The sequence below is a fragment of the Bos indicus x Bos taurus genome, chromosome 5 (assembly GCF_003369695.1).
Source record: "Bos indicus x Bos taurus breed Angus x Brahman F1 hybrid chromosome 5, Bos_hybrid_MaternalHap_v2.0, whole genome shotgun sequence".
NCBI classification, from domain to species: domain Eukaryota; kingdom Metazoa; phylum Chordata; class Mammalia; order Artiodactyla; family Bovidae; genus Bos; species Bos indicus x Bos taurus.
Window position 1 is genome coordinate 87,717,863 of NC_040080.1, and position 27,943 is coordinate 87,745,805.

A 27,943-nucleotide genomic window follows, 5' to 3' on the forward strand; every position below is an offset into this window, starting at 1 on the left:
TGATGCAACAAATGTTGGTAATTTGATCTCTGGTTTCTGACTTTTCTAAACCCAGTTTGTACATCTGGAAGTTCTCAGTTCATATACTGCTGAAGCTTAGCTTGAAGGATTTTGAGCATAACCTTACTAGCATGTGAAATGAGCACAATTGTACAGAAGTCTGAACATTCTTTGGCATTGCCTTTCTTTGGGATTGGAATGAAAACTGACCTGTTCCAGTCCTGTGGCTACTGTTGAGTTTGCCAAGTTTGCTGGCATATTGAGTGCAGCACTTTCACAGCATCAGCTGGAATTCCATCACTTCCACTAGCTTTGTTCGTAGTAATGCTTCCTAAGGCCCATCTGACTTCACACACCAGGACGTCTGGCTCTAGGTTAGTGACTACACCATTGTGGTTATCCAGTTCCTAAGACTTTTTTTCATATAGTTCTTCTGTATATTCTGGCCATCTCTTCTTAATTTCTTCTGCTTCTATTAGGTCCTTACTGTTTCTTTTTTTTTTTTCTAATTTTCCTTACTGTTTCTGTGCTTTATTGTACCCATGCTTACATGAAATATTCCCTTGATATCTCCAATTTTCTCGAAGAGATTGCTAGTCTTTCCCATTGGTTTCCTCTATTTCTTTGCATTGTTCACTTAAGAAGGCTTTCTTGTCTCTCGTTGCTATCCTCTGGAACTCTGCATTCAGTTGGGTGTATCTTTCCCTTTCCCCTTTGCCTTTTGCTTCTCTTCTTTTCTCCCAAGTTACATACCTATGTAACAGGGACCTCCTAGAGACAACTGGAACTCAAGTAGGCTGCAGAAGGCAATATTTAGGGGCAGAGAACTCTCTGAGAATGCTTCTAACAAAATTGTGCTTGGGACTTCCCTAGTGGTCCAGGCTAAGACTCCAAGCTCCCAATCCAGGGGGCCCAAGTTTGATCCTTGGTTAGGGAACTAGATCCCAAATGCTGCAACTAAGAGTTTGAATGCTGCAACTGAAGATCCTGCATGCTGCAGTTAAGACCCAGCACAACCAAATAAATAATTTTGTGACTGATTGTCCCTCCCACAGGCAGTCTGGCTGGGGGCCACCACTGGGAAGATTTTCAGGAAGTGGGGAGGGTCCACACTCTCACGACCCAAGAGGGTCACATCGCATGTGACGCCTTAAGCTAAGTCAAATACAGCAGTTGCAAGAAAATATCGCAAGCCCTTCTAATCCAAATCCCTGTTTATTAATAAGGAAGCTCAGGCCCCAGGAGAGGAAGGGACTTGCCCAAGGCCACTGCCCACCCATGGGAGGACTGCCCTGACACCGGCCTGTGCTACTTCAAGCTCTGGTTTACAGAGCACTTTTTCTGGGAAGTGGAGTAAGTTTTAAATGTCCTGTTGCCAAGGACGCAGCAAAGGTTGCCCTCTCACCACCCCTGTGCTGGCTAGAGTCCCTTGAGTGCTAGGAAAGCCTTGCAATCTCCTTCACTCAGCAACTGGGAAGCAGCTCCAGCTGCCCACAGCTTACACACCAGCGAGAAAACTGAGGCCCAGGCCCTCCTCAAAGGCCAATAGCATGACAGGCAGGGTCAGGCAAGGCCCTGGGCTCCCTGGCCCACGGGCCATCCTGGTTAGAATCTAAACACACACAAAAACCAGAATCTTACTCTTTCCCACATGACGTGGGTCTGGGCCCCAAGCCCAGCCTTCCTCCTCCTTCTGGGGGTCCCCCGGCCCAAACTCCTGCAGCAGCAGCAGCCCTTTGGCCCCAGCAAGACCACTTGCCCTATGACATGCAGGCATGGGAAGGATGAGCTCTCAAAGCACAGGGCAGTCGGACGCGGCTGGCTGGGAAGGATGGTAGCCCCATTTCAGAACACTGTCAGGTTAGACTATGCTCGGGTCTTGAAGAGCCCAGAGTCTCGGAGAGGGGTGCCTGGTTTGGCTGGGGCAACCGGATGGGCCTAAGAGGATGCTTATTTCCAGCCCATGGCCTTGGCCCTCATGTGAGAAGCCCAGGACTTTGGGGGCAGGGGCAAGGTCTGAGGACACATTCTGGAATGCCTTTATGTTCTGGCCTACAGGTCCATGGAAGGGAGGAGAGATGAAGAACAATGGCCCAGTCAGAGACCGTCCCAGGCACCAGCCACCACACTGATACTTGGGTGGCTGGTGCCAGTGATGAGCTCAGAGCACTCCAAGTCTGGGAGGCAGAGCTGTGCAGGCAGGCATCCACAGCTCAGGGGTGCCAGAGGGTTGCAGCCAGGGGAGCAGCTGTGGGCCTGAGTGCTTAGAGGCAAGTAGTGAGATCCCACGGCCCCAAGCATCCACCGCTGTCTGAACTTGCCCTCTGTGGCATCTCCTCCCCTCTGCCGGCCTTGTTATGCATCAGTCTCCCTAGCTGGGTGGTCTGCTCCAGGGGGCCATAACCCCCTGTCTCATATGTAGGACTACCCTACCAAGCTCACAGTATCTCAAAATAAAAGGAGGGACTGCTGTGCCATTCTCAGGCGTGTCTGACTCTTTGAGGCCCCATGGACTGTAGCCCACCAGGCTCCTCTGTCCATGGAATTTTCCAACCAAGAACACTAGAGCAGGTTGCCATTTCTTCCTTCAGGGGATCTTCCAGACCCATGGATTGAACCTGAATCTCTTGTGTCTCCTATATCAACAGGCAGATTCTTTATCGCTGCAGCACCTGGAAGGAGACATTTATAGGCAGGGTCTAGTCCCAGAAAAGAAGACAATGTTGGGGTTCAGCAAGATTATCTCTGCATTTCCTCCAGGGACATGAGGGAAAGATTTGGATGGGAAGGCCCATGGCATGGGCATGGTTGATACACATCCAGGTCCTTCACCTGCCCACCCTGTTATTAACCAGTTATGTGAGCTTAGGCAAATCTTTGTGTGCCTCAGTCTGACTTTTATAAAACAGGGGTAAGTAAAAATACTTGCCTTATCATCAGGGTAAAAATTAAGATAATAGATGAAATAATGAAAACACTATTCAAAATTAAATCTATTAGCATGGTAAGTACTGCGAACAACAGCAACATTAAGAAGAGTCATCTTTGCTGCTTGGAATTCAGTGCAGCCAGGGGCTGCCGGGAGCACGGAAGCCACGGGGAGCACGGAGGCCGCGAGGAGCACCGTGAAAGCAGATGTGCCTGCACCACCACCACTCTAACTCCGCTGGATGCGATGGAGGGGGCGGCGGCTGCCTCAGCTCCAGGTCTGTGCCGCCTGGAGCGAGGTCGGGGAGAGAGGAGAGAGAAGCAGGAGCAGCCAGAGGGTCGGGGCTCCCCAGGTTGCCCGACCCCTTCACCAGGTCCTGCTGGAGGGGGACCCTCCCTGGTGTGCACCCCATAATTACAGTCCTGGCCTGGTCCCCAGCCTACCCTGGGGGTTGGCAGGAAAACTAAGGATTAGAGGGTAAGGGAGGGGTGTGTGTGTAAATGTTTTAGAGAGGAGGAATCACCCACTCTGTTCCTCCTCATAAAATACACACTTTCCCTCTCTGCTTTCCCCCCTTTGAGGTAAAATATCTTTAAAAGGCCTCTCCTTACACTTCCTTCTTTCAGCATCCCATGAATTCCTCTTCCCTTTGCAGCTTTCCTGAAGGTGGGACAAACCCTGGGAGACGGGCGGAACACAGCCCGGCCTGCTAGATCCCACAACGATGCCACCCATCCACCCCATAGCTGGGCAGCCAGGGAGACAGGTGACTTGGCCCTCAGAGCAAGAGGCCACCGTGACTGGAGCCTTTCCCTCCATGGTGGCTTGTCCCGTCACTGGGGTCTCTGGCTCCCAGTATGTGTCCTCCTGCCTGCCCTGGGCACAGTTCTCCTGGCAAGGCCTTCCCGGACCAGCTCAAAAAGTGTCCCGCCCCAGAGACTGAGGCAGCTGGAGGTGGCAGGGCAGTCGAGGTGGAAAGGAGATTCCTGCACTACCAAAGCTCCTTGGGGACATGTGTGTGACCACAGGGAAGAAAAAGAAAAATGCCGATGGAAGATGCCCACCACGGTTGGTTTCCACTCCTTGTCACAGGGCTGGTCTCCCCTGGGTCTGAAAGGATGCAGAAGAGCCGTCCAGCTGGCTGGTCTGGACTTGGCCGAAACTTTGACACAGGTTTAGGAGACAAGAAAGACTCTGGAGTCCTGACTCACCGGGTCCACACCTCATGTCATGATTACTCAGCTCTGGAAGCTTCCATGCCCCTGGGTCTTCCATCTCCACCCATGGGTAAGGGCACTGGCTTGGTTACCCTGCTATCTGCTCTATCCCAGGCTCTCCCTGGGGAGTGGGCTCCCCTAATTCCTCCGAGGAGATGCTGCCCCCGACAGGCAGCGGACATGGGGCAGCCCTCAGCTGTCACCTCAGCTGCAGAGGCAGAGCGGCCGTTTACCTTTTTGTCGCTAAGTGCTGACCTGGGATCTTCACACCCATCTGACAAATGGAGAAATGGAGGTGAACTGTTCACTGACTTGCCCAGATTCACTTAGAAACCTGAGGTATGATCCCCCAGTTGGGCTGCCTCCTGCTAAGAGCTCTGACCCTTTCTGGAGGCAGTGTGTGTCCATGACCTCAGGGATGAGATCTGGCAGCAGAGGGGTGAGGGAAGAAGGGGGTGCTCAGCCTGAGCCCCTGAGCATGTGCCAGCTGCCTTCCCTCTCCGGGTGTGGGGCCCGCTTCCTCCATACGCCCCAGGGCCCTGGTACTCAGAACCTGCACCAGGGCATCTCCAAGGCCGAGAGTCCCTCTCAGGGTCAGACAGGCACCGCACCCTGCCAAGGCTCGAGGCCACGGGAGCAGAGAGGGCTGTCCCACCTGGAATTTCCTCATGTGAGGGTCCCTGGGCAGGAGGGTCTTCACGGTGTGGCTGGTTCCCAGGGGAGATGTGGAGGACTCAAAACCGATAGAGCTGACGGGACCACTCATCACTGATGAGAGACGTGACTCCCGGAAGCCTCCACCTCTGCATCACTGCCTCTGCTCAGAGTACCACCCAACGGCTGGAGGTAGAAGGCAGGAAGTGGAGTGGGGAGGGAAGGAAGGAGCGGCCTCTCAGACCCCCGTGGACCACTGAGTGCCACTTGGACCAGCCCCCCGCAGGGCTGCAGGCTCCCAGAGCCCCTGTGACCAGGGGGCTGAGGCCTGGATGCAGTCCGCCGTGGAGCCCTGCCGGGTCCCAGAGACCATCCCGGGCGGGGGGCCGGGCTTGGCCCTCCCTGGCCCACCCCCAGGGGCTGGCCAGAGAACACAGCGTCTCTGTCCACTTAGGGTAACAATACAGCTCCTCAGGGACCACCTCTCCTGGACAAACAGCACTGACCACACCCAGCTGTTTATCGCACAGGCTGTGGAAAGAAAAGCGCTGCTGCTCCCCGCCTCCACCCGCTGCCTCCCCAGGCAGTGGGCCTGCTCCTGCCACATGCGTGCAGACGCTTAGCCCACCATGGAAACACACGCCAGGAGCCAGAGACGGCTGGAAAACAGAGCCGTGAGGCGCAGAATCTGGGAAAATCCTGGTGTGGAGAGCTCTCTATTGAACACAAAGAGAGAAAACGCTCTGCTCTCCCACTCACTCCAGGGCCTCTCTGTCCCCCACTCCTTGGCCTTGGGCCCCAGCTCCTTCCATTCGCAGGTCCTCCTTGGCCACCAGTCATCGCGGGGGACAGGTGCCTCCACGCTGCCCTCTCCTGGGCCTCAGGTCCAGTCCTTGGAGAGCCCTGCCCGGCTCGGCCAGCCCGTGGGCCTCCTCGCCCGGCGTGCCCCAGGCTCTCCTGGTGGCCAGTGTCTGCTCCAGCCCAGCCCCTCCTCACGGCTCCAGCTCCCGGGAGAGGCGGGACAGTTCCCGCTGGTTGTCGATGACCTTCAGCTGCTGGACGTAAGCCCAGGTGCTGGCGGGACTCCGGGTGCTCAGGGACTGCTCCGAGCCTGGGGGGCAGGGAGGGCGGTCAGCACTTTGTAGAGCCCACCTTTCCCCTTTCCAAGAGGCAAATCGATCCTCCTACCTTGTGCTACCCAGCCTGCCACTTCCCACAGCCAATCTAGAAGACACCCCATCCCCCATCTGGGACAGAAGAGCACAGTGAAACAGGCCCCAAAATTATATGCAGCTTAATACCCCTTTTACTAAGTTCAAAAACAATGAAAACTAAAGAATATTTTGTTGTCATATATATATGAGATATTTTAAAGATATATGTATATGTATATTTTATTATATGTACACACGATCAAGCTATTTTTTAAAAACAAGGAAATGGGTAACTCAAAATTCAGCATAGTGGTTTCCCTGGGTGGGGAGGGGCAAGGAGACCGGAAGGGGACCACCACTAGGGAGATGGAAGTTATGTCAGTGTGCTGAAGCTTGGCTTGGGTCCAGAAGGGCTCATCTTATTTTCAGAATAGATAAATGCATAAGATAATGATGATGGTGTGGTACGAACTGTGGATTACGACTAATCCCATTTCACACAAACTGAAGGCCAGTTAAAAGAACACAGGCCTGGAGTAGGAGTGCGTGGGTCCCAGCCCTGTCTAACTGCTTATCTAAGCAGCTCTACCTCACTGCGGCTTCTACCTGTTTTTTCAACGCTTCCAGCCCACTGTATACCTTTAAGTGGGGATAATACTCTACCTACTTCATACAGCTGTTATGAACCATTATCAACATCGTGCTTTGCAACCCCATGGACTGTAGCCCGCCTGGCTCCTCTGCCCATGCGATTCTCCAGGCAAGAATACTGGATCTTCCCAACCCAGGGATTGAATCCAGGTCTCCCTCATTGCAGGCAGATTCTCTTCCATCTGAGCCACTGGGGAAGCCCTTTCATGTATGGATGTGCCTGTAAGTGCCAGCCAGCCGCGGCCAGCTTGTCAGCACCCACCCCTGCCCTCACTTACACGTGGAAACCCTGACCGCCTGGCTGTCCTCGTGCAGGTGGGAGACTCGGCTTCTGAGCGGTGACAGAGGCACTGGGGGGTGACGGGAGAGTCAGTGAGGAGACCAAGTTGGTGCCTTGAAGGGGACATCACTCAGGGGCGCCCACCGGGGATCTGCCCTCTCACCATTGCTGTGGCTTCGGCAGTGGTGTAGCATCCGTGCAGCTCTGGCCATCATTCTCTGGGGGCCAAGTAAGGACATGAGACCTGATATGAGGGACGGGCCCTGGCCTGGCCTGGGGGACAACTGAAGTGCTCCTAGGCACCAGCGGCTGTAGGAGACGGGGCTGTGCCTGCTGTGCCCCAGCCCACTCAAAGACCCAGTGGGTACCAGGCACTGGGAAGACAGAAATCAGGGAGGGCTTAGAGAGGAGGAGGCCTGGTGGGGAGGGGATTCTGGCTGAAGGGCGAGATAGCTGAGGCCATCACCCCAGCACTCCCTGGTGGAGACCAGATCCTCTGAGGGCATGCAATGGAGTAAAGCAGGGGCTATTTTAAAGGAAGTCTTCATATTTATATTACTGAGAACAACTTTGGACCATCTCCCATCCCCCGCCCCTTCCAAAGCCCTTGTCACAGCCTCCAACCTGTTCCAGCCTCAGATACCCACTCTCCTTGGACTCACCATCTTCTCAAAGTTGATGAGATTCTCCACCAATGTGTGATTTCCCTCATGGATGAAGGTCATGTCTACAAAGAGATGGGCTCTGCTCATAGGTCCCCAAACTCCTTCCCCTCCCAGCAGCCAAGGAAAGGTAAGGGGCCAATAACAGGGACGCTATGCGGCCCTCTTCCTCCCTGCTAACCTCCTGGAACAGTTTCTTTATATCTCTTAGGCCTCATGTCATCAGCCATCTGTCTGCATGTGTTAACTCTGCTTCTATCCGGTGAGCTCCTAGTTCACCTTTGTGGCCCCAGGGCGTTGGCACACTGGAATCACCCAGAGGGTCAGGTGGACACTCTGGGGCAGCGATGGATGGGATGGGGGCAGGGGGGCAGGGGCTGGTGCCCTTACCTTTGAGAAGAAGGGGCATGAAGGGGATGAGGGGAGGGGAGAGCTTGGTGAGGGCCAGACGGTACACTCGGTGGTTCCATGAGGGGTCCTGAGAGGGAAGAAGCCGCAGTGAGAGAGGGAGGGTCCCGCACACCATGACCTACCACGTGCCACAGCATAACCAAATGCCCACCCGCCAAGGAGAAGCCGTGCGCACAGTCCTTGGAGCTCAGCCTCCTCTCGGCCCCAGATCTCCCCAAGGCAGGCTGTGCGGCAGGCAGAGGGGCCTGGAGCTGTGATGCTGGGCTGCATGACATGGTTTCCTGGCCTCCAATTAGGCCCCAGGACGCTCATGGACATTGTCTCAGGGGCTCTGAGGATTCATGGAAAACTCTTTTCTGTCCCTGTTTCTCCCTCTCTCCCTCTCTCTCTAGTGGGTACACCCCTTTGAACTTCTTCAGCCCCAGGAGAAGAATTTTTTCCTCAGGAGCTCTTGGAGCCTTGCTAATGAAAGCAGCCTGCATGAGCTCCCTCCTGAAAACTATACACCTTTCACTACCCCCGCTACAATTCCCAGGAGTGGAGGGCTCAGCTCCTCAACTCTTGCCTCGTTTTTTGGCGTAGCCTCCTTGAGTCTCCTGAGGGGCCTCTGACAGACCCCAGAACACCATGGGAATTGGGTCAAGACCCGCTTCCTGAGTCCTGAGGCAGGTCAGCGGCCCCCTGGTGGTCCCCTGGCACCTCAGACCCCAGGGCCAGCAAATGCCGCAGCAAATGCCACACGGGCCCCTATACACCTGCTGAGGCCTATAATACACTACACAGACCCCCATAGTGCTAACACTGCATTTCTCAGCCAGCCCCCCAGACTCACAGGCCAAAGGGAACCAGGCCCTGACCCAGGGTTAGAAACCCGGAAAGTGACAAAGGACAGGCACAGGTGTGGAGGGGAAGAAGCAGGGGCTTGGGCCAGGGTGGCGGGGGCAGAGAGCACTCACCAGCAGCCTCTCGAGGGCCGAGTAGAGCTTCCGGACTTTGTGGGGCAGCCGCTGTGAAGGAGAGGCAGGCGGGGCTGTCACTGCTCTGGGGTGCGGGCCCCATTCCAAGCCAGGACCCCCAGGACAGGCAGGGGCCTGACTCAGGGCTGAGGTGGGGCCCTGACCTACCCAGCAGATGGCACTCACCTCCCAGGTATGGGCCAGGCGGCTGATGGCTGAGTTGCTGAGACCAAACATGATGGCAAAGAAGGAATTAAGATTCTTTTGCTCCTTGAGGCTGTGAACAGAAGACCCAGAGACCCTCAGGGGAAGCAGCCACACACACAGCCCCACACCCACACCACCCCCAAGCCACAGCACAAGACCCGGCCAGGCCAATGCTGCCCTTGCAGGGACTGGGGCTGTATGGTGTGGGGAGGCAGGGGCTCCAGGGGACCTAGGCAGGCACAAGGGTGGGAGACTTGGCTGCACACCGACCACAGATAGGGGGGTTAAGTAAAGGCACCGTGGGACTCTGCCACCCAGCCCACCAGCACTCACTGGGCTGCCAGTTTGATGAACTTCCTGAGCAGCTGGGCCCGTAGGCCGGGCACAGAGCAGAGACACAGCTCCGTGGCCACCCAGTACTGCAGCTCGTTGAAGCGGCGCATGAAGCGCTCCAGGTTGGCGGTGGTGACGTCCCGCAGGTGCTGGGGGCCCAGCACATAGTGGATCAGCTCCACCTGGGCAGGGGGCAGCACTGCGAGGTCAGCACGCAGGGCAGGGCGTCCAGCACACGAGGCTGCGCGTGGGGCAGGGCATCCCCATCGCCCACTCTCCTCCCCTCCGCTCCACCCCAGCACCTGGTGGATGCTGTTGAAGAGGCTCCAGTCGTGGTCCGTGAGCTGGCCCGCCAGGTCCTTGGTGCTCACCAGGTCCAGCCCCTCGGCAGAGCCCACAGTGGGCCCCAGCTGATCGGGGTGTGGGGTCTGCAGGTGGAAGAGTGCTCAGAGGGGTGCCTGGGGAGTCCAGGGGGCATGGTTGGGGGAGAGAGTCTGGGGCCAAAAGTCTGTGCCCAGGGCCGGAGGCACGTCAGGAGGGCAGAGGTGCTGCAGGAAGTGGAGGCATGCCCCAAGGAAGCATGCCCTGACAGCTCCCCAGTGCTGGGCCCCTCCCACTTGAGAGCTCCCAACAGTTTTCCCCTTGGGACTTCCTCCATCGGCTGAGGCCCACTCCTCTCTCTTCCTCCTTAGGAGCAGCCACAGCCAGGCCCTGCTCTCCTTTCCATGTGGCTGTCTCCTAGCACCCACCCGTACCACTCCCAAAACAGCCCTTCCCGGGGCCCTGGCGCCCTGCCTGGCCCTACCAGCTCGTGCACTTCCTGTGGGTTGACAACAAAGAGCCGCTCGTTAAGCCCCAGGGATGTGGCCACACCACGGGCATCTGGCTGCAGGCCAATGGCATCTGCAAAGAGAGCAGAGCTGTGCTGGGTGGGGACAGAGAGGGAGGCCAGGGAGCAACCGGAGGCGGGGTGGAGGCTGGAAGAGGTCTCCCAATAGCAGCACTGGAGTCTAGGCAGGTGTTCTAAATGCATGGGTGCGCATGCCCACACATGCACAGGGGCAACATGGCCAGAGGACAATGAAAGAGGAGTCTTGGGGAGACAGGCTGACACTGGGCGACGCTGGAGCCTCCCTGAGTCCCAGCTTCCTCCTTTGTCAAAAGCAGACACCAAGATTTCCCGTGACTACTCATCAGTCAAATGAAGTCATTGATATAAATAGCGGCTATAAGGATATGATACATATACAAGCCCTTTGAAAATTGGGAAATGCCTTACAGAAATCTTCGTGTGGATTTCCATCAGCTCTTGTGGACTGGGACTGGGTTTTCAGTCATGCTTGAGCCCTCAGTCCCTAGACCAGTAGTCTTCAAAGTAAGGTACACAAGACCATTCCATGCGTCCAGGAAAAAAATATTAGCACTTATACTGATTTTTCTTACCTGTTTTGTATTTGCTTTGTGTGTTGCTCTATGATCACATAGCAACAGTGTAGGAATGTATGTATGTGACTTGCAAGGAAATATACACAAATAAGGGAGTCTGTAATAAAATACTGATTACTGTCATGGGTGTCCATCAAAACAATCAGTGCTCTAAACACTGGGTTTGGACAACTGCAACTTGCCACATGGCCACCAGAGGGCAGTGCTTCCCAGAGGAGCACACAGGCCCTGGTGCTCTCAGTATCTCTCCTTCCTGAACGAAGGAGGCTTTGCTGGTCTCCCTGCCACCCCTTGCCATTATTCTCTGGATGACCAGCGGCTTACCCTGGGCTCCCACTCCGCTGTCATACCCATGCTGTGTCTTTCATGAATAACAGTGGTTTTTAATGTCCCAAGTTCTCTAAAGGCAGGTCTTAATAATCCTCATGCTGCCATACTCTGAGCACCAACTTTATGCCAGGTCCCATGCTAAGAGCTTCAAACACAGTAGCTCATTTAATAGCCATAGCAATCCTAAGTGATAGGTAGTTACAGTGGTCATCCAACAGACAAGGAAATGCAAGCTCACAGAGGTCAAACAACTTGGGCAGGATCATACAGTCAGTAAGCCGTGGGTCTGGGATTGCAACTCGGGTCTGGGTGTCCACAGTCTAGGCTCTTAACCATCAAGCTGCTCATCTTACCTGCCATGGTAAGTCTGCCTCCTAAATGCTGCTGGCCCATAGGTGACCCTCAAAGATGTTGATGGACTAAATGAGCAACTACCTAAATTCAAAGTCTGTCTATGCACTCAAAGGGGAAGCCTCGGGAAAAAATCACTGAATCCATTTGAGCTTCAGTTTCCTTGTCTGAAAATAGGATAAAAGTACCTATCTCATAAGATTGCTATTAGGATTAAATAAATATGTAAGCATGGTAATAATGTCAGGCATCCCTGGTGGCTCAGTGGTAAAGAATCCACCTGCCAAGCAGGAGACACAGGTTCAATCCCTGGGTCTGTGCCCATCACCTGGAACAGGAAATAGCAACCCACTCCAGTATTCTTGCCTGGGAAATCCCATGGACAGAGGAGCCTGGTGGGCTACAGTCGATGGGGTCACAAAGAGTCGTCCATGACTTATACGTAACATGTATAAGTAAGATGTGATAAGCCTCCCATAAATGCTAACTACCATTAACACTGACAAAGATGGTGATGATCTTAATTCAGGGGGTGGGTACAGCTCTGAGGGGGCCCCCCTCCCTTGGGGCCACCCTACCCAGAGACACAACTCACCACCTGCCGAGTTGACCTTCACCAGCACCTGCCCCTTAGTCCAGCCGTCCTCCTGAGCCAACGCTGCCATCACCTCTCTCACTGAGGCCGTCACAGGCAGCTGCAGGGTTAGCATGGAGTGGTCTGGCCGGCAGATGTCATAGGGGACTGGAGAAGAAGATGGGACTGAATTGGGAGGGAGCCGCCTGGTCTCCCCACCCCAGCAGGGAGAAGGCAGTGACTGCAGCAAGGGAGGGTCCCAAGGATTGGGGGCAACAGCACTAAGGAGAAGCCTGGGCAGGCAGGTGGGAGACCCTGAGGTGAGCAAGGGGGGAGCCTGAAACAGAGACCCCAAGGAGCACAACATGCCATTCTGGGCCAGGCACCCCAAAGTCAAGGGTGGTGAGAGAGCAGGGTTTGAGCTCTGCCCTGGCTGACTCAGACCACCAACCTTTGTCCCCAACTCTGATGGCACAGTTGCTGCTAGGGAGAGGCTCGTCCTGGCTGGGGAGCCAAACGGGAACATTCCGGGCCTGAGAAGGAGAGGAAGTAAGGACCAGCTGACACAGGAGAGCATGCAGGGAAGGGGAGGGGCCTGTCACCCAGAGCGGGGGTCCCGCACAGCACACACACCACCTAAGGGATCTGCGTGTCCCGCAAACCCGGGGCAGGTAAGGCGCTGGAACCTGGGGACCAAGGCTCCCGAGGAAGACAGGGCAGAGCTCAGAATGAGTCTGTGCCCCTCTATATGTGTGTTACCCCCTCTGCCAAATGGGTCCAGAGCCTCTCTAATATGAACACAAGGCAGCTGTTGATCCTGGTCTTTTCCTCCTTCAGCTACCATTTGCTATTTTCTACATGCTTATTTTAAGTATCTAAATATGCACAAAAGCCCTTTGACAAAATATTATTATCCCCTTTTACAGATAAAATCAGTGAGGGCTCAGAGAGGTTAAGTAACATACCCAAAGCAGCACAGCTGCTAAGTGGCCCAGCTAAAATTCTAAACCTGCCCCCCCGCTCCCCCTCCCCCATGCTCTTGTGCACCAACACTCAACTGTGTGAGCTGCCCCATAACCCTTCCTCCAAGGCCCCACCACAGTGGGCTTTTGGGGGCCCCCACTGCCTAAAGGCCTCCCTCACACACTTCCTCTGCCCACCGACTATTCTTTCCAGATTTTGTACTGTTTTCCTCCTCCCAACTCTGAAGGAGGCAGATGAGGTTTAGACCTTGGTCCATGGTTCTTCCCTGGATTTCCAAATCTCTGCACTCCCCTCAGGGCTCCTCCCAGCATCACGCACCAATACCTCCTTTCTCTCCGCCCCCAGCATATGGAAGACTCTTAAAACCATACCACTGGGCACTGAATTCTCTTGCAGACCTTGGTCTCAAATGCCTCCAGGATCTTCCATATCTGTGCTGCATCATCCCAAACTCGACACACTCCTCGGATCCCCTCATCCCGCCTCCCAGGCTACTCTTCCGGCCATTCCCCTGGGTTCAAGCCTCCTGCTCCCCCCTGCTCCCCTCCCCCACAGAGTATCATCTAGTTCCAGGGTCTCTGTGTTCCCCTTTCCACAGCCCAGGCCATCCCCAGACCCACCAGCCCGTATCTCCTCACGCCTTATCTTCTATAACAGCGCCAACTATTCTCCACCAGCCTTGCCTCTCGGGTGCTTCCCTCCCTCCCACTCCCATCTGCCTGACCAGAGCCAGATTAACCTTCCTATCACAGTGTCCAGGCCACCATTGTCTGCTGAATAAAGCTCAGGCTCCCCAGCTGACCTATTCAATATACAAATCCCATCTTGTCAATCCTGGGCTCAAACACCTCCAATGGCTCGCAATGCTCAAAGGACAAAGGCCAGGCCCCTTTCCAGGGCCCACAGGGCCCCACCTGCTCTGGCCCTTCCAGGGCTCCATTAGGAGGCGGGCTTCCTTCCCCACATCTGCCTGCAGCCTCTTCTCTCTCCATCTTCACTCCCTGCATCTCTCAGTTCCAGCAGTCGCTTCTCCCTGACCCTGACACTTTCCTTTTCAGCCCTTTCCTTCCTGCCTCCAGAGACCCCATCTTTGTCCTTATTCAGCATGAGGTTGCTCTGCAGCTCTGTCCCTCACTTCCTTGTGAGCCACTGGAGGCCAGGGTGGCTCTCCCAACCCCCTACAGCATATTTGGCACCTAAGGCATGCAGCCTGTTCTTCACTGAGGTCAAGGCCCCTCAGGGATGGAGCCAGCATTCTAGTGGGCCGTGACAGACACCAGCAGACAACTAGCAAGGAGACAACTAAACAAAGAAAACAATTCCACTGGGACAAAGCTTTGAGGAAAACCACGGAGGACACCCTGGAGAGGAGCCAGTGGGGGAGGGGCTCTCACAGGGAGATGGGAGGGGCCCGCAGGTGGGGGCAGGAGACGGAGGAGGGAGCGAGCTTCACCTTCAGCAGAAAAGGAGTCCGAGGAGGAAGGGGGCAGGATGAGGTGGGAGAGCCAGCTGGGCCCTGCAGGCCCAGATGTGGCATTTGGGTGTGATTCTCACTGTGAGTCTCCACAGGTGGCCCCAACTACCTTCCCAGTCCTCGACACCCCATTCTTCAAATCTCACTCCAGTCAGGACTCCTCCTCCCACTTTCCGCTCCCAGCCCACTGCTGGGGATGGCACTGGCCCCAGGACCCCGGGGTTTCTGAGCTGCCTCCAGGTACCACCCCTCACCTGCCAGGCAGGAACTGCTAACTGGCTCGAGCTGGGAGCATGAGTGGGCTTCCCAGGTGGTGCTAGTGGTACAGAACCCGCCTGCCAGTGCAGGAGACATAAGAGACGTGGGTTCGATCCCTGGGTCAGAGATCTCCAGGAAGATCCCCTGGAGGAGGGCATAGCAAGCCACTCCAGTGTTCTTGCCTGGAGAATCCCATGGACAGAGAAGCCTGATGGGCTACAGTCCATGGAGTCGCAAAAAGTTGGACACAGCTGAAGCAACTTAGCTCACGTGTGAGCATGACCAGATGGAATAAAACCTCTTGTGGGGATGGGGGGGAGTGACCTTAGACCTCTGTCTCCTGCAAGGCCCAGCCCCAGTGTCACACGCAGCCCGAGCTCCATGATCACCTATCCCAGACCAAGGATGTGCCTGTGTTTGGGGGGGGACCTTCCCATGCAGAGGGGCCTGGAGGTCCTTGGAGGAGGGGGAAAGCAGGGGCCCAGCAGAGGCGTGAGGAGCCCACTCGGGTCAGACACCTTCATCTGCGGAGACGCGTTCCCACAGCCATTCTCCAACCTGTGGAGCAAGTGAGAGGGAGGTGAGACTGGGGGCAGGGTCCCCCAGCAGGCAGGACGATGCAGGCTCAAGAGCCGAAGGGTACCAGGCTCTGGATTCCCTCCACCATCACCAGAGGCTCAGAGGTTGGCAGACTTGGGGAGGATGACCCAGAACAGGCATGACTTGAAATCCAGCCCCTGGATCCTACGACTGTCCCAGGCCAGCAGGGGAGGGAAGGAGCTCAAGGGAGAAGGGGATCCGATGTGGTGTCAGGTCAGGGAGGCCACATGAGAGCTCTCCCCGAGGCCCAGCTGCCCCCACAGGAGGCCTGGGAGGGCGGGAAGACCTGGGAGTGTGAGGTAAAGGCTGGGAAATTGGGTGGAGCAGGCGGGAGCTGGCACCAAGGGTGCTCAGCAATAAAGAGGAGCCAGTGAGCAGAGCAGGTGTGCAGGGCAGTGGGAGGATGACACACGAATGACTGTGGGCTGCCTGAGCATGGATGGACGCGTGACGGGAGGGTGTGCAGTGAGGCACTGGTGAGAACACTCGCTGAGATGAGCAGGACTGGACAAGTGAGCATAGCACAGGGTTTTACAGACAGGAGCAGGAGCCCTGGGGGTGGGGTAACGGGCTTAGGGCGGCACAGCTGCAGGGGTGCAGGCTGGATTTAAGCCACCTGTTTGCCCCCCAAGGCAGTGCTCCCAGCTCCTGTCACACAGCCTGTCCCGCCCGCCCGTGACGAGCTCACTCGAGCCAAAGCATTACCTGTGGTGTCGCCGCCTCTCTGGCCACTGCTCCCGCAGCAGGTTGCTAAGCCGGGTGTCCCTGCTCACCAGGTCCGACAGTTTCTGGGAGAAGCCAAGGTTCACTGAGACCCCCGTGTCCACCCTGGGTAACCCGGCCCAGCCCCTCCTGGCTCCCAGGTACCTTGAGGAAGCTGGTGGCCACAGGGTCGGTGCGGAGCGTAGGGCCGTACAGGGTCACCCACTGACTGACCAGCCGCAGGATCTGCTGCCTCTTGTTGCATATGTAGGAGCTGCGCTCCTGCTCGCTGCCCCCGGCGGGCTCCGCGTGGAAGGTGAGTCCCAGTCAAGGGAACCACAGTGTCCAACAGGACCACCCACCACCCTCAGGAACCGGCACAGGAAGGGCAGGACACCCGGAGCCCATGAATGGGCTGGGCCTGGAGGGATCAGTACAGCCATGCTTCGGGGGATCCCTCCTCCCCGCTCCACACACCATCCTCACCCCCAGGGCTGGAAGGATATTGGTGCAGGAGGGCAGCACAGAGCTGGGCAGTGGGCATGAAGACACTGTGGGTCAGGAGGAAGTCACTGAGGAATGTCTCTGCAAGGCAGGGACAGGGGACAGGTGAGGGATTCAGCAGTCGAGTCTCCTGAGCCCAAGTATATGCACAACCGGGACACCCCTTTTACCAATCCCGCCACGGGCCAGGGAGCAGTGACACCCCGTCCCTGTCACAGCACTTCCTACACAAGCCAAGAACACAGGAACGAAAACTTCCGGCCAGCTGACCAAAGAGGCCAATCGAGCACCCGATGAGGTCAGATGCAGGTGCCTGGCTCTCTCCCAGGTGGTGCTGACCACCCTGAGTCAGAAAGCAGGCAGCGTGTCTCCCGCCCCTACCTGTTGGGTCATGAGCACTGGAGTCAGGCCGCATGGCCTCCAACAGAAGTTCTAGGATCTTCTCTGGGGTGCCAGACATCACTGTATACCTGGAAGAAACAGCTGGTCCATAGCACTTGAGCCCTGACTCCCGCTCCCGTAGCGGGGGCAGACATCAAGAATCAATCATATCGCTCACCCCTATTTGCCAGCCCTCTCCCCACCCCGTGTGGTGGAAGGGGGACTAACTCAGGGGATGCATCTTAACCCCTGGAAGCCTCTCCACCCGCAGCGGGCAGGTATATGACACAGAGAAGGGAGTAAAGCCCAGGAAACAGAAGAGAAGGTGGGCAAGAGAGATGGTATGCAGAGGGGAGCACGGCGGGTGTGTTACCGATTCCTGCCTGGGGTTGGGGGACGAGAAGGGCCAGTGCCCTGAGAGGTTCTCTCCAGCACTAACACCACTTTGCCATGTTCTTCCAGCCTCATGGTCTTTGCTTCCACATCCTGGAGAACAAGCCACACCCAGTGCTCAAAACACACCACAACTCCTTTACCCATTCTAGGGCCTCTCCCTCTGCCTCCCCCATTCCAAACTCCAAGCCCCACAAGGCTCCCACAAGGACCCACAGCCCTTCTCCCGCCCTAGTCAACGCCCACAACCTTAGATTTGTCCCTCACTGGTGCCTCTCACCCAGCCTGAGCCCCTCCTCCACCCTGTCCCTCCCAGTGCTCCTTCTATGGACCCCACTCTCCATTACGCCGCCTCCCCCTGCACCCCAGACCCTCACCCCTCTGTAACCTCACCCCTGGTCTCCCACGGGAACCAGGGTTCCCAGGGCTCACTGAGCCTCCTCAGCAAGCCACGCACCTCCTTACACACCCAGAGCTGGGCTCCCTCCTCCAGCCATCATCCCCAAGGTTTCCACCTCCGACCTCTCCCTACTCCTTAAAGTGTCCATCTGGTCCCTACTCCTTGCCCCACACCACTTCTCCAGACACATGTCCCTGCCCTCCCCACCCCCAGCAGCGGCACCTTGATGATACGGTTGAAGTCCTGCTTGTCCACACGAAGAAAATGACAGTTGTCTTCTCCCAGGATGATGGTGGCGGCCCGAGGTGCATCGTTCACCAGAGCCAGCTGTCCGAAGTCATCTCCCTCGTGCAGGGTGGTCACCAGGCCCTGCAGCCAGGCCCGAGTTACAGCCCAGCCCCCCAGCCCTCACCGGGACAGACCCAGAGCCACCAAAGCAGGAGGAGACCTGAGAGGCCGGCAGCCTTGGGTCCATTAAAGGACAAGGACCAGAGACCAGCTCTGCCCAGGGGCTGGGCATGGGGGAAGACTCACCTTGCCATGGGTCACCACGTTGACCGATCCCTTCCAGATAATGTACCACGAGGTGCCCTTGTCCCCCTGGCTGAACACTGAGAGAAGCAGCACAAATCAGACATGCCCCAGGCACCCATCGCTTCTTCCCTGTGGCCTCCGCCCCCGTCCAGGCAGGACTTACACACAGTTCCTGCCTTGCTGTGCGGTTCAAAGAGCAGGACTGCAGCCAGTTCCCGCTTCACCTGTGGGCAGTAGGATGAGAATCAGAGAGGCGAATCCAGGGACGAGGGGCCAGGTGAGGAGGTTAGGTCCAAAGCCACGCATGCTCGGGGGACAGAGCTTGATGAGGTCAGGTGACCTGGGATTCAGCAGGAGACAAGGCAGGGGAAGAAATGGGCACAGAGAGCCAGAAGGACCTTCAGACAAGGATGCCATGCTGGGGACAAGACATTAGACTGAAGTATCCAGGCCACAGGTGGAAGGGGAGGGGCGTGTCTTCTGCCCTGGCAGGGGTCACAGGAAGGGAGGTTTGGGGGAGGGCAAGGTGGGGCGGGGCCAGGGGCTGACCGAGTTGGAGAGGTGGGCCACGGCCTTGATGTGCAGCAGCTCCTCAAAGATGAGGTCCAGCTCCTCATCTGTGCGCTGACCAGGGCTGCGGGCACATGGGACCAGGAAGAAGTGATGAACAAGCCAGGTGCGGGGAGCCACAGCGCCCACTCAGCCTGGGCCACCCGGGGCCCCAGCGGTGGCTGTTTATCAATAACGGGCCAGCCTCTGATGGGAACACACCATGTGCCAGACACTGGGCCAAGCACTTTACATATGACTTCATTCCACCCTCACAACAACCCCACGATGTGGGCTATCATTATCCTTTGACAAAAGAGGAAGCTGGCCAGCAGAGACCCAAGGACACAGAGCTAGTAGCCAGTGGAACTGGAATTTGAACCCAGACCTGCCATGATTGTCCTGGCCACGGATGCTTCTCAGAGAGGGCAGGGTCCCTGGAGGCCACAGGCCCCACGGCCTCAGTTACAGAGGAAGGACCAGGTTCAGAGGGGGCAGGAGGGCTCGAGATCACACAGCATGTCCGTGGCAGGTGCAGACCAGAGCTCAGGCCTCGGGTCCAGCCAGGGTCCTAACCCTCCATGAGAAGTCGGGGCTCACTCACCCTCGGAGGGGAGACTACGGAGTCTGAGAGCAGGGTTTCACCCACTTACGGCTTTCGAAGTGCCACCGTGAGCAGGGCATCGGGCCCCCGCTGGGACAACAGGGCCAGAGCCTCCACCAGCTCCTCCTCTAGCTCATGGATGCCCACAGGCTCTGGCTCCGGCCCCGGGAAACGGTAGAACTGGGTATCTCGGTCCTGGAAGGCCCAGTCGTGTTTCACTGCAGGGCAGAGGCCCAGGTGAGGGGGAGGAGAGGAAATAGAGGCCACGTAGGTATGAGGCTTGCCCATACGGAGATGCCCAGCACAGGCCTGCTCCCCAGGACTGCCTGGCACCGGGCGCCCACCCACCGGGGCTCAGGCTCACCATGGCAGAGGGCGCCTTCATCCAGGAGCACCTGGCAGATACCCACGGCTTGGCTCCGGGAGTGGACGCCCAGCCCCAGGGCCAGGATCCCATCTACCAGCTCCCGGCCGGAGCAGCACTGCCTGGGAAGACAAGGGGACAGGGCAGGGAAAGGAGGTCAGATGGCAGGAGGGAGAGAGGGGAGGGAGGAAGTCCATCCGAATGGCACCTTCTAGAGCTAGCAGCAAGGCTGGGTCCAGAGCCTGGACAGAGTGAAAAGGAGAGAAAACTGCCGGGGGTAGTGGAGAGGCGGGCGAGTAGGCAGCCCGGGCCGCCACTCACCGGTGGAGCCGGAGGTGGTACTTTCTGTCTCGGATGAGGTTGGGGCAGTTGGCCACGAGGTGTCGATGCAGCTGCTTTCCCGCCCTGAGCACCCGCTCCGCGGAGGCCTGGAGGAGGCAGACACAGCTAGCTGGCTCAAGCCCTGAGTCCAGGCATGCGGGCCCCCTCCCAGCCCCGCCCCTCTGGACTCATACCTGCTCCAGGCTCACACTGAAATCCAGGGACTCCTCGCTGCTGGTGAGTGGCGTCTGAGGGCAGTGGGGAGTCTGAGTGTTAGTGCCAGGCCTTGAAACCCAGCTCTCGGGCTCCTCCACTGTGACTCCCAGCCCCGGCCCAGTTCTTGACTCCAGACATTCATTTAGCTAACGGTTCAACAAATACTCCCTGGGTAACCCCCCCATATGCCAGGCATCCGCCTCATCGCCACCCTGCAGCCCTATTACTGGACCCGTGTCTTCCTTCATGACTCCATCAGCGCATCCCCAGGGATAAGGTCCAGGCTCTGCTTCCTCAGGGCCCACTGTGCCCAGGCATCCAGGTAATTCAGCGTGTAGGGCAGGGAGGGGCACAGTGGACCTGGGGGAGCATGGGGACATGAGATAAGAAGGCCAGGAAGTAAGCAGCTCAGGAGGTCCGGAGACCCACGGCCTGATGCCGAGCCAGGGTCGGTCCCCAGTCACAGGACTATGGACAAACCTCCTGCCTTCTGCGGGCCTCGGTGCAGCCTCGTAGTTAAAGACACAAACCCTGGAGCCAACTCCTGGGTTCTAGTCCCTGCTGCTATGTAACCCTGAATATATGATTTAATCTCTCCCTGCCTATGAATCTATAAAACATTCATAATAACAACTCAAGCTTTGGAAAGGATTATGTGAGTTAATAGAGATCAAATGTTTAAAGCACTGACTGGCATATACATGCAGTTGTGTGTGCACTTTAGTTATTATTATTCATCTGTGAAGCACAGGGCGGGCTGCCTGCTGGAAGGCCCTTTATTCTCCGAGATGCTGCTGCTGGTCTCTAACCCTGCAAACGTGAGTCAGGCTTGGTAGCACATGGGATGGCTCCGGAAATGGGGTTTATGTAGAATCATTGGTGAACGAGGTTCCCTGCCTTGGCATCCATCAGGCCAGGCCGGACTCACAGGCCTGTTCGCCCTGGGATGTCGGTCATAAAAGCCTCTCACGCTCCTCTCCTACCATCTGAGAACTGGAATTTGTGAACACCCCTGAGCAGGATGCCCTACCCTCTAGGAGCCCTCCCAAAGGCAGGCACTGGATAGTTCATACAGCATGTCTTTCTTGTGATTTCATCTGACTTCATACAGAATAGGCTCAGACAGGAAGTAGGCAGAGCAGGCAAGGTCAGTCCTCCTTGACTTATCAAGAAACAAAACTCTAGAGGTGATGTGCCCTGGTAACTCAGACACATAGCCAGACAGCCAGGGATAAACTCAAGCCCTTCCAGAAGTGCTCACATTCTCGGTCTCACTCCACCCAGTACACCTGCCTGTTTCCTATCCCTCCCCTTCCTTCTCTGCGATGCCTCCCTATCAGCACTCAGGGCCTGAAGAGGACCTGGCCTGGTGCCCAAGCCCTCTCCCCTGGTCCCAGCATCTTCCCACTGTGCGCCGGGCAGAGGCCTGAGGTCCGACATGCCTAGGCACCTGGCCCAGTGCCGGGCGGAAGTTGCTAGGTGTCCCAGAGGTATCCTTACCCTAGTCATGGGGCCCATCCTACCGCCAGACATGGCCCTGGGGACTCAGCGATAGCACAGGAAAAGAGGAGGAGGAGCCAAGGAGGGAGGAAGGGCAGGAATGCTACCCCCCAGCCTCCTGTGTTGGAACAAACAGTGCCAAGTGCTCATGACTCGTTGTTGTTCATGTCAGAGTACCCAGGTGGCCTCAGTCCCCCCAACGCCCCTCGGTGCCCAGGACCCAGGCTCCAGCACACACTCCCTTCCTGGTATTATTCTGACCGTGGAGGGCACATCAGGAGGGGAGGTGCCCAGTCACGTGGCCAGGCTGGGCAAGACTCAGATCTCAGATCCGCAGGCCTTGCTTCAACCATTTCCTGTCCTGCCCCAGGGGACGTGCAGGAGGCTCAGAGCTGGAACGCTGGCCCATCAGAGCTAAGGAAGAGACCTGAAGGCATCCCCTCTTATTTTCCTAAGGAAAGCAGCAGGAGCCCAGACAGATGAAGTAACTTGCCCAGAGTCACACAACTGCTTAGAAATGTCCGATCCTACTGAATAATTGTTATTAACACTGATCCAGAAGTAGGTGTTTGTCTCCTATTTCCTGGCTAGGGAAAAGGAGGCACAGAGGTTATGTAACCTGCCCTTTTCAAGCTGGTAAATAGGGGCACCAGAATTCACCCTGTGCCCACCTGATTCCAAAGCCCATGGTCTTAGCCACTAAGCCCTACCATTGCCCATGGCACCTCCTTGGTGCTGGGCCTCCCCCACTGCGCACGATGGTAAATTCTGTCTTCAGGAATGTTCCGCCGGCAGGGAAGTCTGAACAATCCTGGGTTAGATGAAGTCCCGTGTGTGTGTCATCATAGTCCCTCTGAACCCCTGCCGTGCTCCTATGCATGGGGACCTCCTGGGATCACGGTGGGGGTGCTATTCAGGGGCTGCGGTCAGCTGTGTGGGCTCTGGAGTCAGGTGCCTGGGTTCATATCTTGGTTCCCCACTACCAGCTTGTTGTGTGACCCTGGGCTGCTTATAAAGCTCTCTGTGCTCCAGCCTCCTCATCTATAACATGGGGTTGGTGGCAATAGTACCTATCCCATAGGGTAATTTTGAGGATCAAATGAGTTAATTAATAATATGGAGCATTCAAAGCCATGCCTGCTTTGCAGTAACTACTCAGTCAATGGTAACTTAATATAACTCCTCTTTCACAATGGGCAGCTATCACCTGGACACGGTGCAAGAAATGCTGTACTTTGATGCTGTACCTGATCTGATGACCCTGAGTGTCAGCTTAGGGGCTTCTCAGCTAGAAAGCAGTGGCTGGTATGGGTAAGGGTGGAGGCCCTCACCCACCACCTCCTGTCAGGTTTGGACAGGAAGGACTCAGGGTGGGAGAAGAGGTCCTATAGTTAGTTTCCCTGCACAGGGCCATGGCTTGCCCCACCCCCCTCCCTGTCACTGAGTGTCAGAGTCACACTGGAGGGGCAGGCACAGAGCCAGACAGCCACATGGGGACCCGTCAGACCAGTTCCCTTAAGCCACGGCTAGGGTCTCAGGCCAGGGCTGTGTGTGGTGGGACTGGGAAAGGATGCATGAGGCAGGGTGAGGTTCTGGAGGGTCAATGGTACCTTCTGTAGCAAGAGAATATACACCACAGACTTGAACTCTGCAGCCAGATTGTCTCGGACCCAAGCCCAGCTTGTCCCTTAGCAGCTGTGTAACCCTAGACTGTCACTTAGCCTCTCTGTGTTTCTGCTTTTGCATCTATAAAATGAAATGATGGCGTTAGTAGGTATCTCTCAGGCTTCTGTGAGATTATTTGATGTGATTAAAGCTCATAATAGCACTTCGGATATAAATACTGCACAAACACTAACTACTTCCATCATTTGGACAGGTTGAATGAAAGCATGCTTTCTGAGTTAGAGAATAGAGCCACCTCTCCCCAAACAATCACTCAAAGAGTAGCATCTCAGGGTTCTCTAAGCTTAGGGGACCCACCAGAGGTCATCCCGACCTTGCCCCTGCCTCTAGATAGATTGGTTTCTGTGTTGGCTCCCAGGCATCAGATAATCTCATGTACCCCTGCTGCTGCTGCTAAGTCACTTCAGTCGTGTCCGACTCTGTGTGACCCCATAATGTTTATCAAAGGAGACGTTCTTCCATACTGTTCCAGCATCAGCTTTGCCATGGTTGTTAAGTCCTTTCTGTATCAAACCTCAGGGTCTCCTGCTGTAACCTGCTTTAATTTTCTCTTGTTCTGGTCTAATGGGAACAGAAAGTGCTCTCTTCAGACCTCAGGAGGTTGATGGATTTCCCCCTCAGCTTTCTAAAGGTGGCCATGGCCTGGGTAACTCCCAGCACCGTCCTCCTGGGACGCTGGGCTCCACGTCCTTACAACATCCACCCATCGCCCTGTGTGTGCACACTCCCTGCCAGACACTTGTTCCCTCATCCGAGCCCCCTCAGCCAAAGGCATCATCCCACAGGTGAGAATTAATAGCTTCACAGGGACCCAGAGTCTCTTAAACACAGACACAATGGGCTGAAACCACCTCACGCCTACTCCCCAGAGACGTCCTCAGGAGAGGATGTGGCCCCTGCCTCGAGCCCTAAAAATCTAAGTTCCCTCTAATCATCAATTCACGCACATATACCTGGTGGGGGAGGGGCCTTGTTTCTGTGCCTCTGACCCCGTCTCTCACTCCACTGATCCTCACCCCCACCTTTCTGGCCTCCCCTCGCATACCAGCCCTCCAATTCTGGGACTGAGGGAGTCAGGAGAGAGCCTGGCAGCCTCCTCCACTCTCTCCCTTACTTTGGGTCCCAGGGGATCCTCCAGTGACCTCATTGTCCTGGCCCCTGACCTTCCCCCTACTCCCCACCTAGCCTCTACAAGCTAGGAAAGGGACAGGAAATGCACAAGTAATTATAGCCTGAGAGGGAAAGAGGGAGGGAGGGTTCCAGCCCACTGGCTCCAAGCAGTAGCTACGGCCAGTGACCTGGGGTGGGGGTGGGAGGGACAGACAGCTGAGCCCAGAAAGACCATGGCTCCCCTGCTCCGTCCAGAGTGCCATCTGGAGCAGCACCCAGGCCCATGAGGCCCCTTCTCAGGAAGACCCAGGGAGGGAGGGGGTGGAGGACAGCTGGGGACTGACACCTAGATTCTCCTCTCACTTCCCATTGCAAGGGGGACCCCATTATCTTGGTGGGCCTTGGTTTTCTCAACTCAGCTTCATATTTTGGTACATTTGGTAAATATAAATGGCTATATTTGGTAAATATATAAATGGGTGAGGTAGGAAGGAGGAGGCAGAAGGTGGTGGTCATTCTACTCAAAAGAATTTGCTCCTAAGAGAGGGGTTCTCCAAACTCTATCACCTGATCCAACTCCATCCCTTTGCCCCGATGGGCCCCCCCACCCACCTGCACACATGTCACAGACACACACCAGAGCTCAGGTGAAGAAAATCTATTAAGTCTGGGTGGTTGGGGAGAGCTTCTCTGCTGTTTTGGATCCTGCAACCATATCCTGCCTACCATCCACCATCTACCCACCCCCCCGCACCCTGCCCCCCACCACACACACTTCTCTTTCCTTCATTCTTGCAGCTCCAGAGATGTTCTTCACTGGCAAAGGGAGCTCCGTTCATCTCACAGTCTCCAAACTTCTCATAATTCTCCCCTGAGCCCCTCCAAGCCAAATGCCAACCACTTCACCCCAGATCAAGACACAGACTCCATGCAGTTCAGTCCTCACTAAGGAGAATGCTGCCACGGTGATGTTTAAAGAATAGTACAAAGCTTACCTCCCCAGCACTTGACCCGACCCCTGTATTTCATACATGTCTCCCACACCACCTGAAGAACACACGAGCACCTAACTCAAGCCACAAGGAAGTGACAAGTTCTTTTCCCCTTCGCCACATTCCTGAATAGGGGGACTTGGGCACCACGCATACCCAGCATACCCGCATACCCAGCATACCCGCATACCCAACGCAGTTGTGTGAGACACCCACACTGCAGCCAGGCTGCCTGACCTGCTGCCCACCCCAGGTGTATCCCCCATGCCCGCCGAGCAAGCTGGACTGGTAGCAGCATGCTCGCCCTCCCAGTCGGGGGCCCTCTCCAGCCCAGGGGGGCCTGGCCCTGGCCAGGGAAGGGGATGGGACTCACCCAGCGCAGCCCCTGGATGCAGCTGGGGCGCTGGTGTTCGAGCAGCAGCTGGTAGGAGCAGCTTCGGGACCGATACATCCTCCTGAGCACCATGTTGAGCAGCGTCCCCTCCGGCACCACGTCCGGGAGGCCTCCCAACGGCGGTGCTCCCAGAATCGAGTCGCCCTCTACAGCCAGGCCCACCTGCCAGCGGCCCTCACCTGGCCAGCCCACCTGTGATGGGAAGAGGACGGCAGACAGCCATGAGGCTGGGTCCGGGGCAGCTGGACCAAAGCACGGCTCGGCTGCCCCAAGCAGAAGCACTTCCTTCGAATCCTCTGTACTGGTCAGGCGGAGGTGCTGCGCCCCTGCCAGGAGCCGGGGGAGGGACAGGAAGACCTTCACTGGGGCCTGCCGGTCTGGCGCACTTAGGGGTCTCCAGCCGCCGGCGGCGGCGGCGTACCAGAGATCAGGCCCTTCTTTGGAATTCTGCCCCACCCCACCGACCATGGACCTGCAGGGATCTCCACCAACTCCCAGAATGGAGCTGCGGACTCACTGGATCCCCGAGAAACGCAGCTTCAGCTCAAACCCTTCTTTTCTCCTCCCTCCTCACCCTTGACCAAGCCTCTGTCTCCCACCCCAACTCCCCCACCGTGTCAGCTTCCTCCTCTGCTCCTCCTCCCCTGCCCCCACCCCATCATACCCACCTTCATGTTCCTCCTTCAAGCTCGCACAGCCCTGCAGGCTCTAGCAGAAGGCAAGGGGTGGCGGGAGCACCCGCCCGCCCCACAACGAGCCACTGTGTGCCCCCGGCCTGTAAGTCCCAGGAGAAGTGAGCCGACCAATTCGTAGCTGGAGCCGCTTCCAAGGCAGCCCCAGCCAGGCTGGGTGGAAAGGCTCCTCTCGGGTTGGGGGAGAACTGGGGACTTGGTGGGGGGACAACGTCACCCCAGCCCCCAGCGACAAGGAACCCCGAGCCTCCCCTCCGTCCCAAACGAAAGAGCCAGCTGGCACCGGGCGCTGAAGCGAGGCTGCAGCTGGCACAGATCCGGGCGGGAGCTGTCACACCCCCGGCGCGGCCCGCCCCCTTCCCCTCCAGGGCAGACCGGAGGGGGCGGGGAGGACGCGCCTGGCGCTCGGGTAGGGAAGGGGGCGGGCTCCGGCAGGGGGCGGAGTCGGAGCGCAGGGTACCCGGAGCTGGCGGGAACCTTGGCCTCGAGAAACCCCGGGCGCCGTAGCGCCCCGGGAGTGTGTGCCCGGTAGCAGCGGCGGCGGCGGCGGGGCTGTCGGGGTAGGGGCTGCGGGGTAGGGCCGCCATGCGGCCGGGAAGAGAAACGCAAACAAGGAAACGGGGGGAAGGGGGAAGGGGGTGAGTCATTGTGGCCCCACCCGGGAGGGAAATCCGGGCTGGGGCCGCTTCCCGGCCGGGGGCGCCCTGCCTCCTGTTTCGGTTCAGGGTCTCGAACAGGCTGGGGGAGGGACTGGGCCATTTTCCCGGAGGGAATCCCGCTGCCCAGCCTCCCACCGCAGCGCTCCTCTGCACGCACCCCATCCGCCTTCTCCCCGCCCTACACACGCACGCACACCCCCGGCACGGGTGGGGAAGTTGAGGCTGGAATGGAAGGACGGCGCTCGCGGATGGGGGGGCTGGAGTCGGGGCCGAGCTCTGGGAGGAGAAGGGGTTAGAAGGCCTCGCCCCCCCGCGGTTCCGGAGTCCCAAGCCGGCTATGTGTGGAGGGCCGTCGCCTCCCTGGGCCTCAGTTCCCACCGCCGCGTCGGTGGCCCAGCGCCCCCTCTTCGCCCTTCTCCTGCTTCTGAGGCGGCGGAGAGACAGTGGCTCCGGGTCAGCTATTCCCCCGGC

At 57.1% G+C, this 27,943-nt stretch overlaps 1 protein-coding gene across 2 annotated transcripts; it reads right to left on the reverse strand.

The window, feature by feature from the left end:
* Window positions 1-2,729: 2,729 nt before the first annotated feature.
* Window positions 2,730-27,143, reverse strand: RAPGEF3 (Rap guanine nucleotide exchange factor 3). 2 transcript variants are annotated; one of them, XR_003511211.1, is made up of 28 exons: window positions 26,101-26,313; window positions 20,418-20,471; window positions 20,224-20,330; window positions 19,903-20,024; window positions 19,588-19,756; window positions 18,935-19,019; window positions 18,549-18,609; window positions 18,386-18,462; window positions 18,074-18,220; window positions 17,432-17,544; window positions 17,059-17,147; window positions 16,680-16,758; window positions 16,339-16,489; window positions 16,177-16,259; window positions 15,390-15,429; window positions 12,607-12,688; window positions 12,177-12,323; window positions 10,260-10,357; window positions 9,757-9,882; window positions 9,455-9,636; window positions 9,101-9,191; window positions 8,915-8,965; window positions 7,938-8,025; window positions 7,548-7,612; window positions 7,049-7,103; window positions 6,884-6,955; window positions 5,560-5,911; window positions 2,730-4,986 (listed from the first exon to the last, which is right to left on the reverse strand). XR_003511211.1 is itself a non-coding variant. In XM_027542674.1 (28 exons), the coding sequence occupies exons 1-28, from the start codon at window positions 26,793-26,795 to the stop codon at window positions 5,793-5,795; spliced, it is 2,772 nt and encodes a 923-aa protein (XP_027398475.1). In that variant the 5' UTR covers window positions 26,796-27,143; the 3' UTR covers window positions 2,985-5,792. The 2 variants fall into 2 exon arrangements, 1 of the variants encoding a protein (XP_027398475.1); XM_027542674.1 differs by adding an exon at window positions 26,790-27,143 and having other exon boundaries at window positions 2,985-5,911.
* Between the last annotated feature and the right edge of the window lie 800 nt (window positions 27,144-27,943).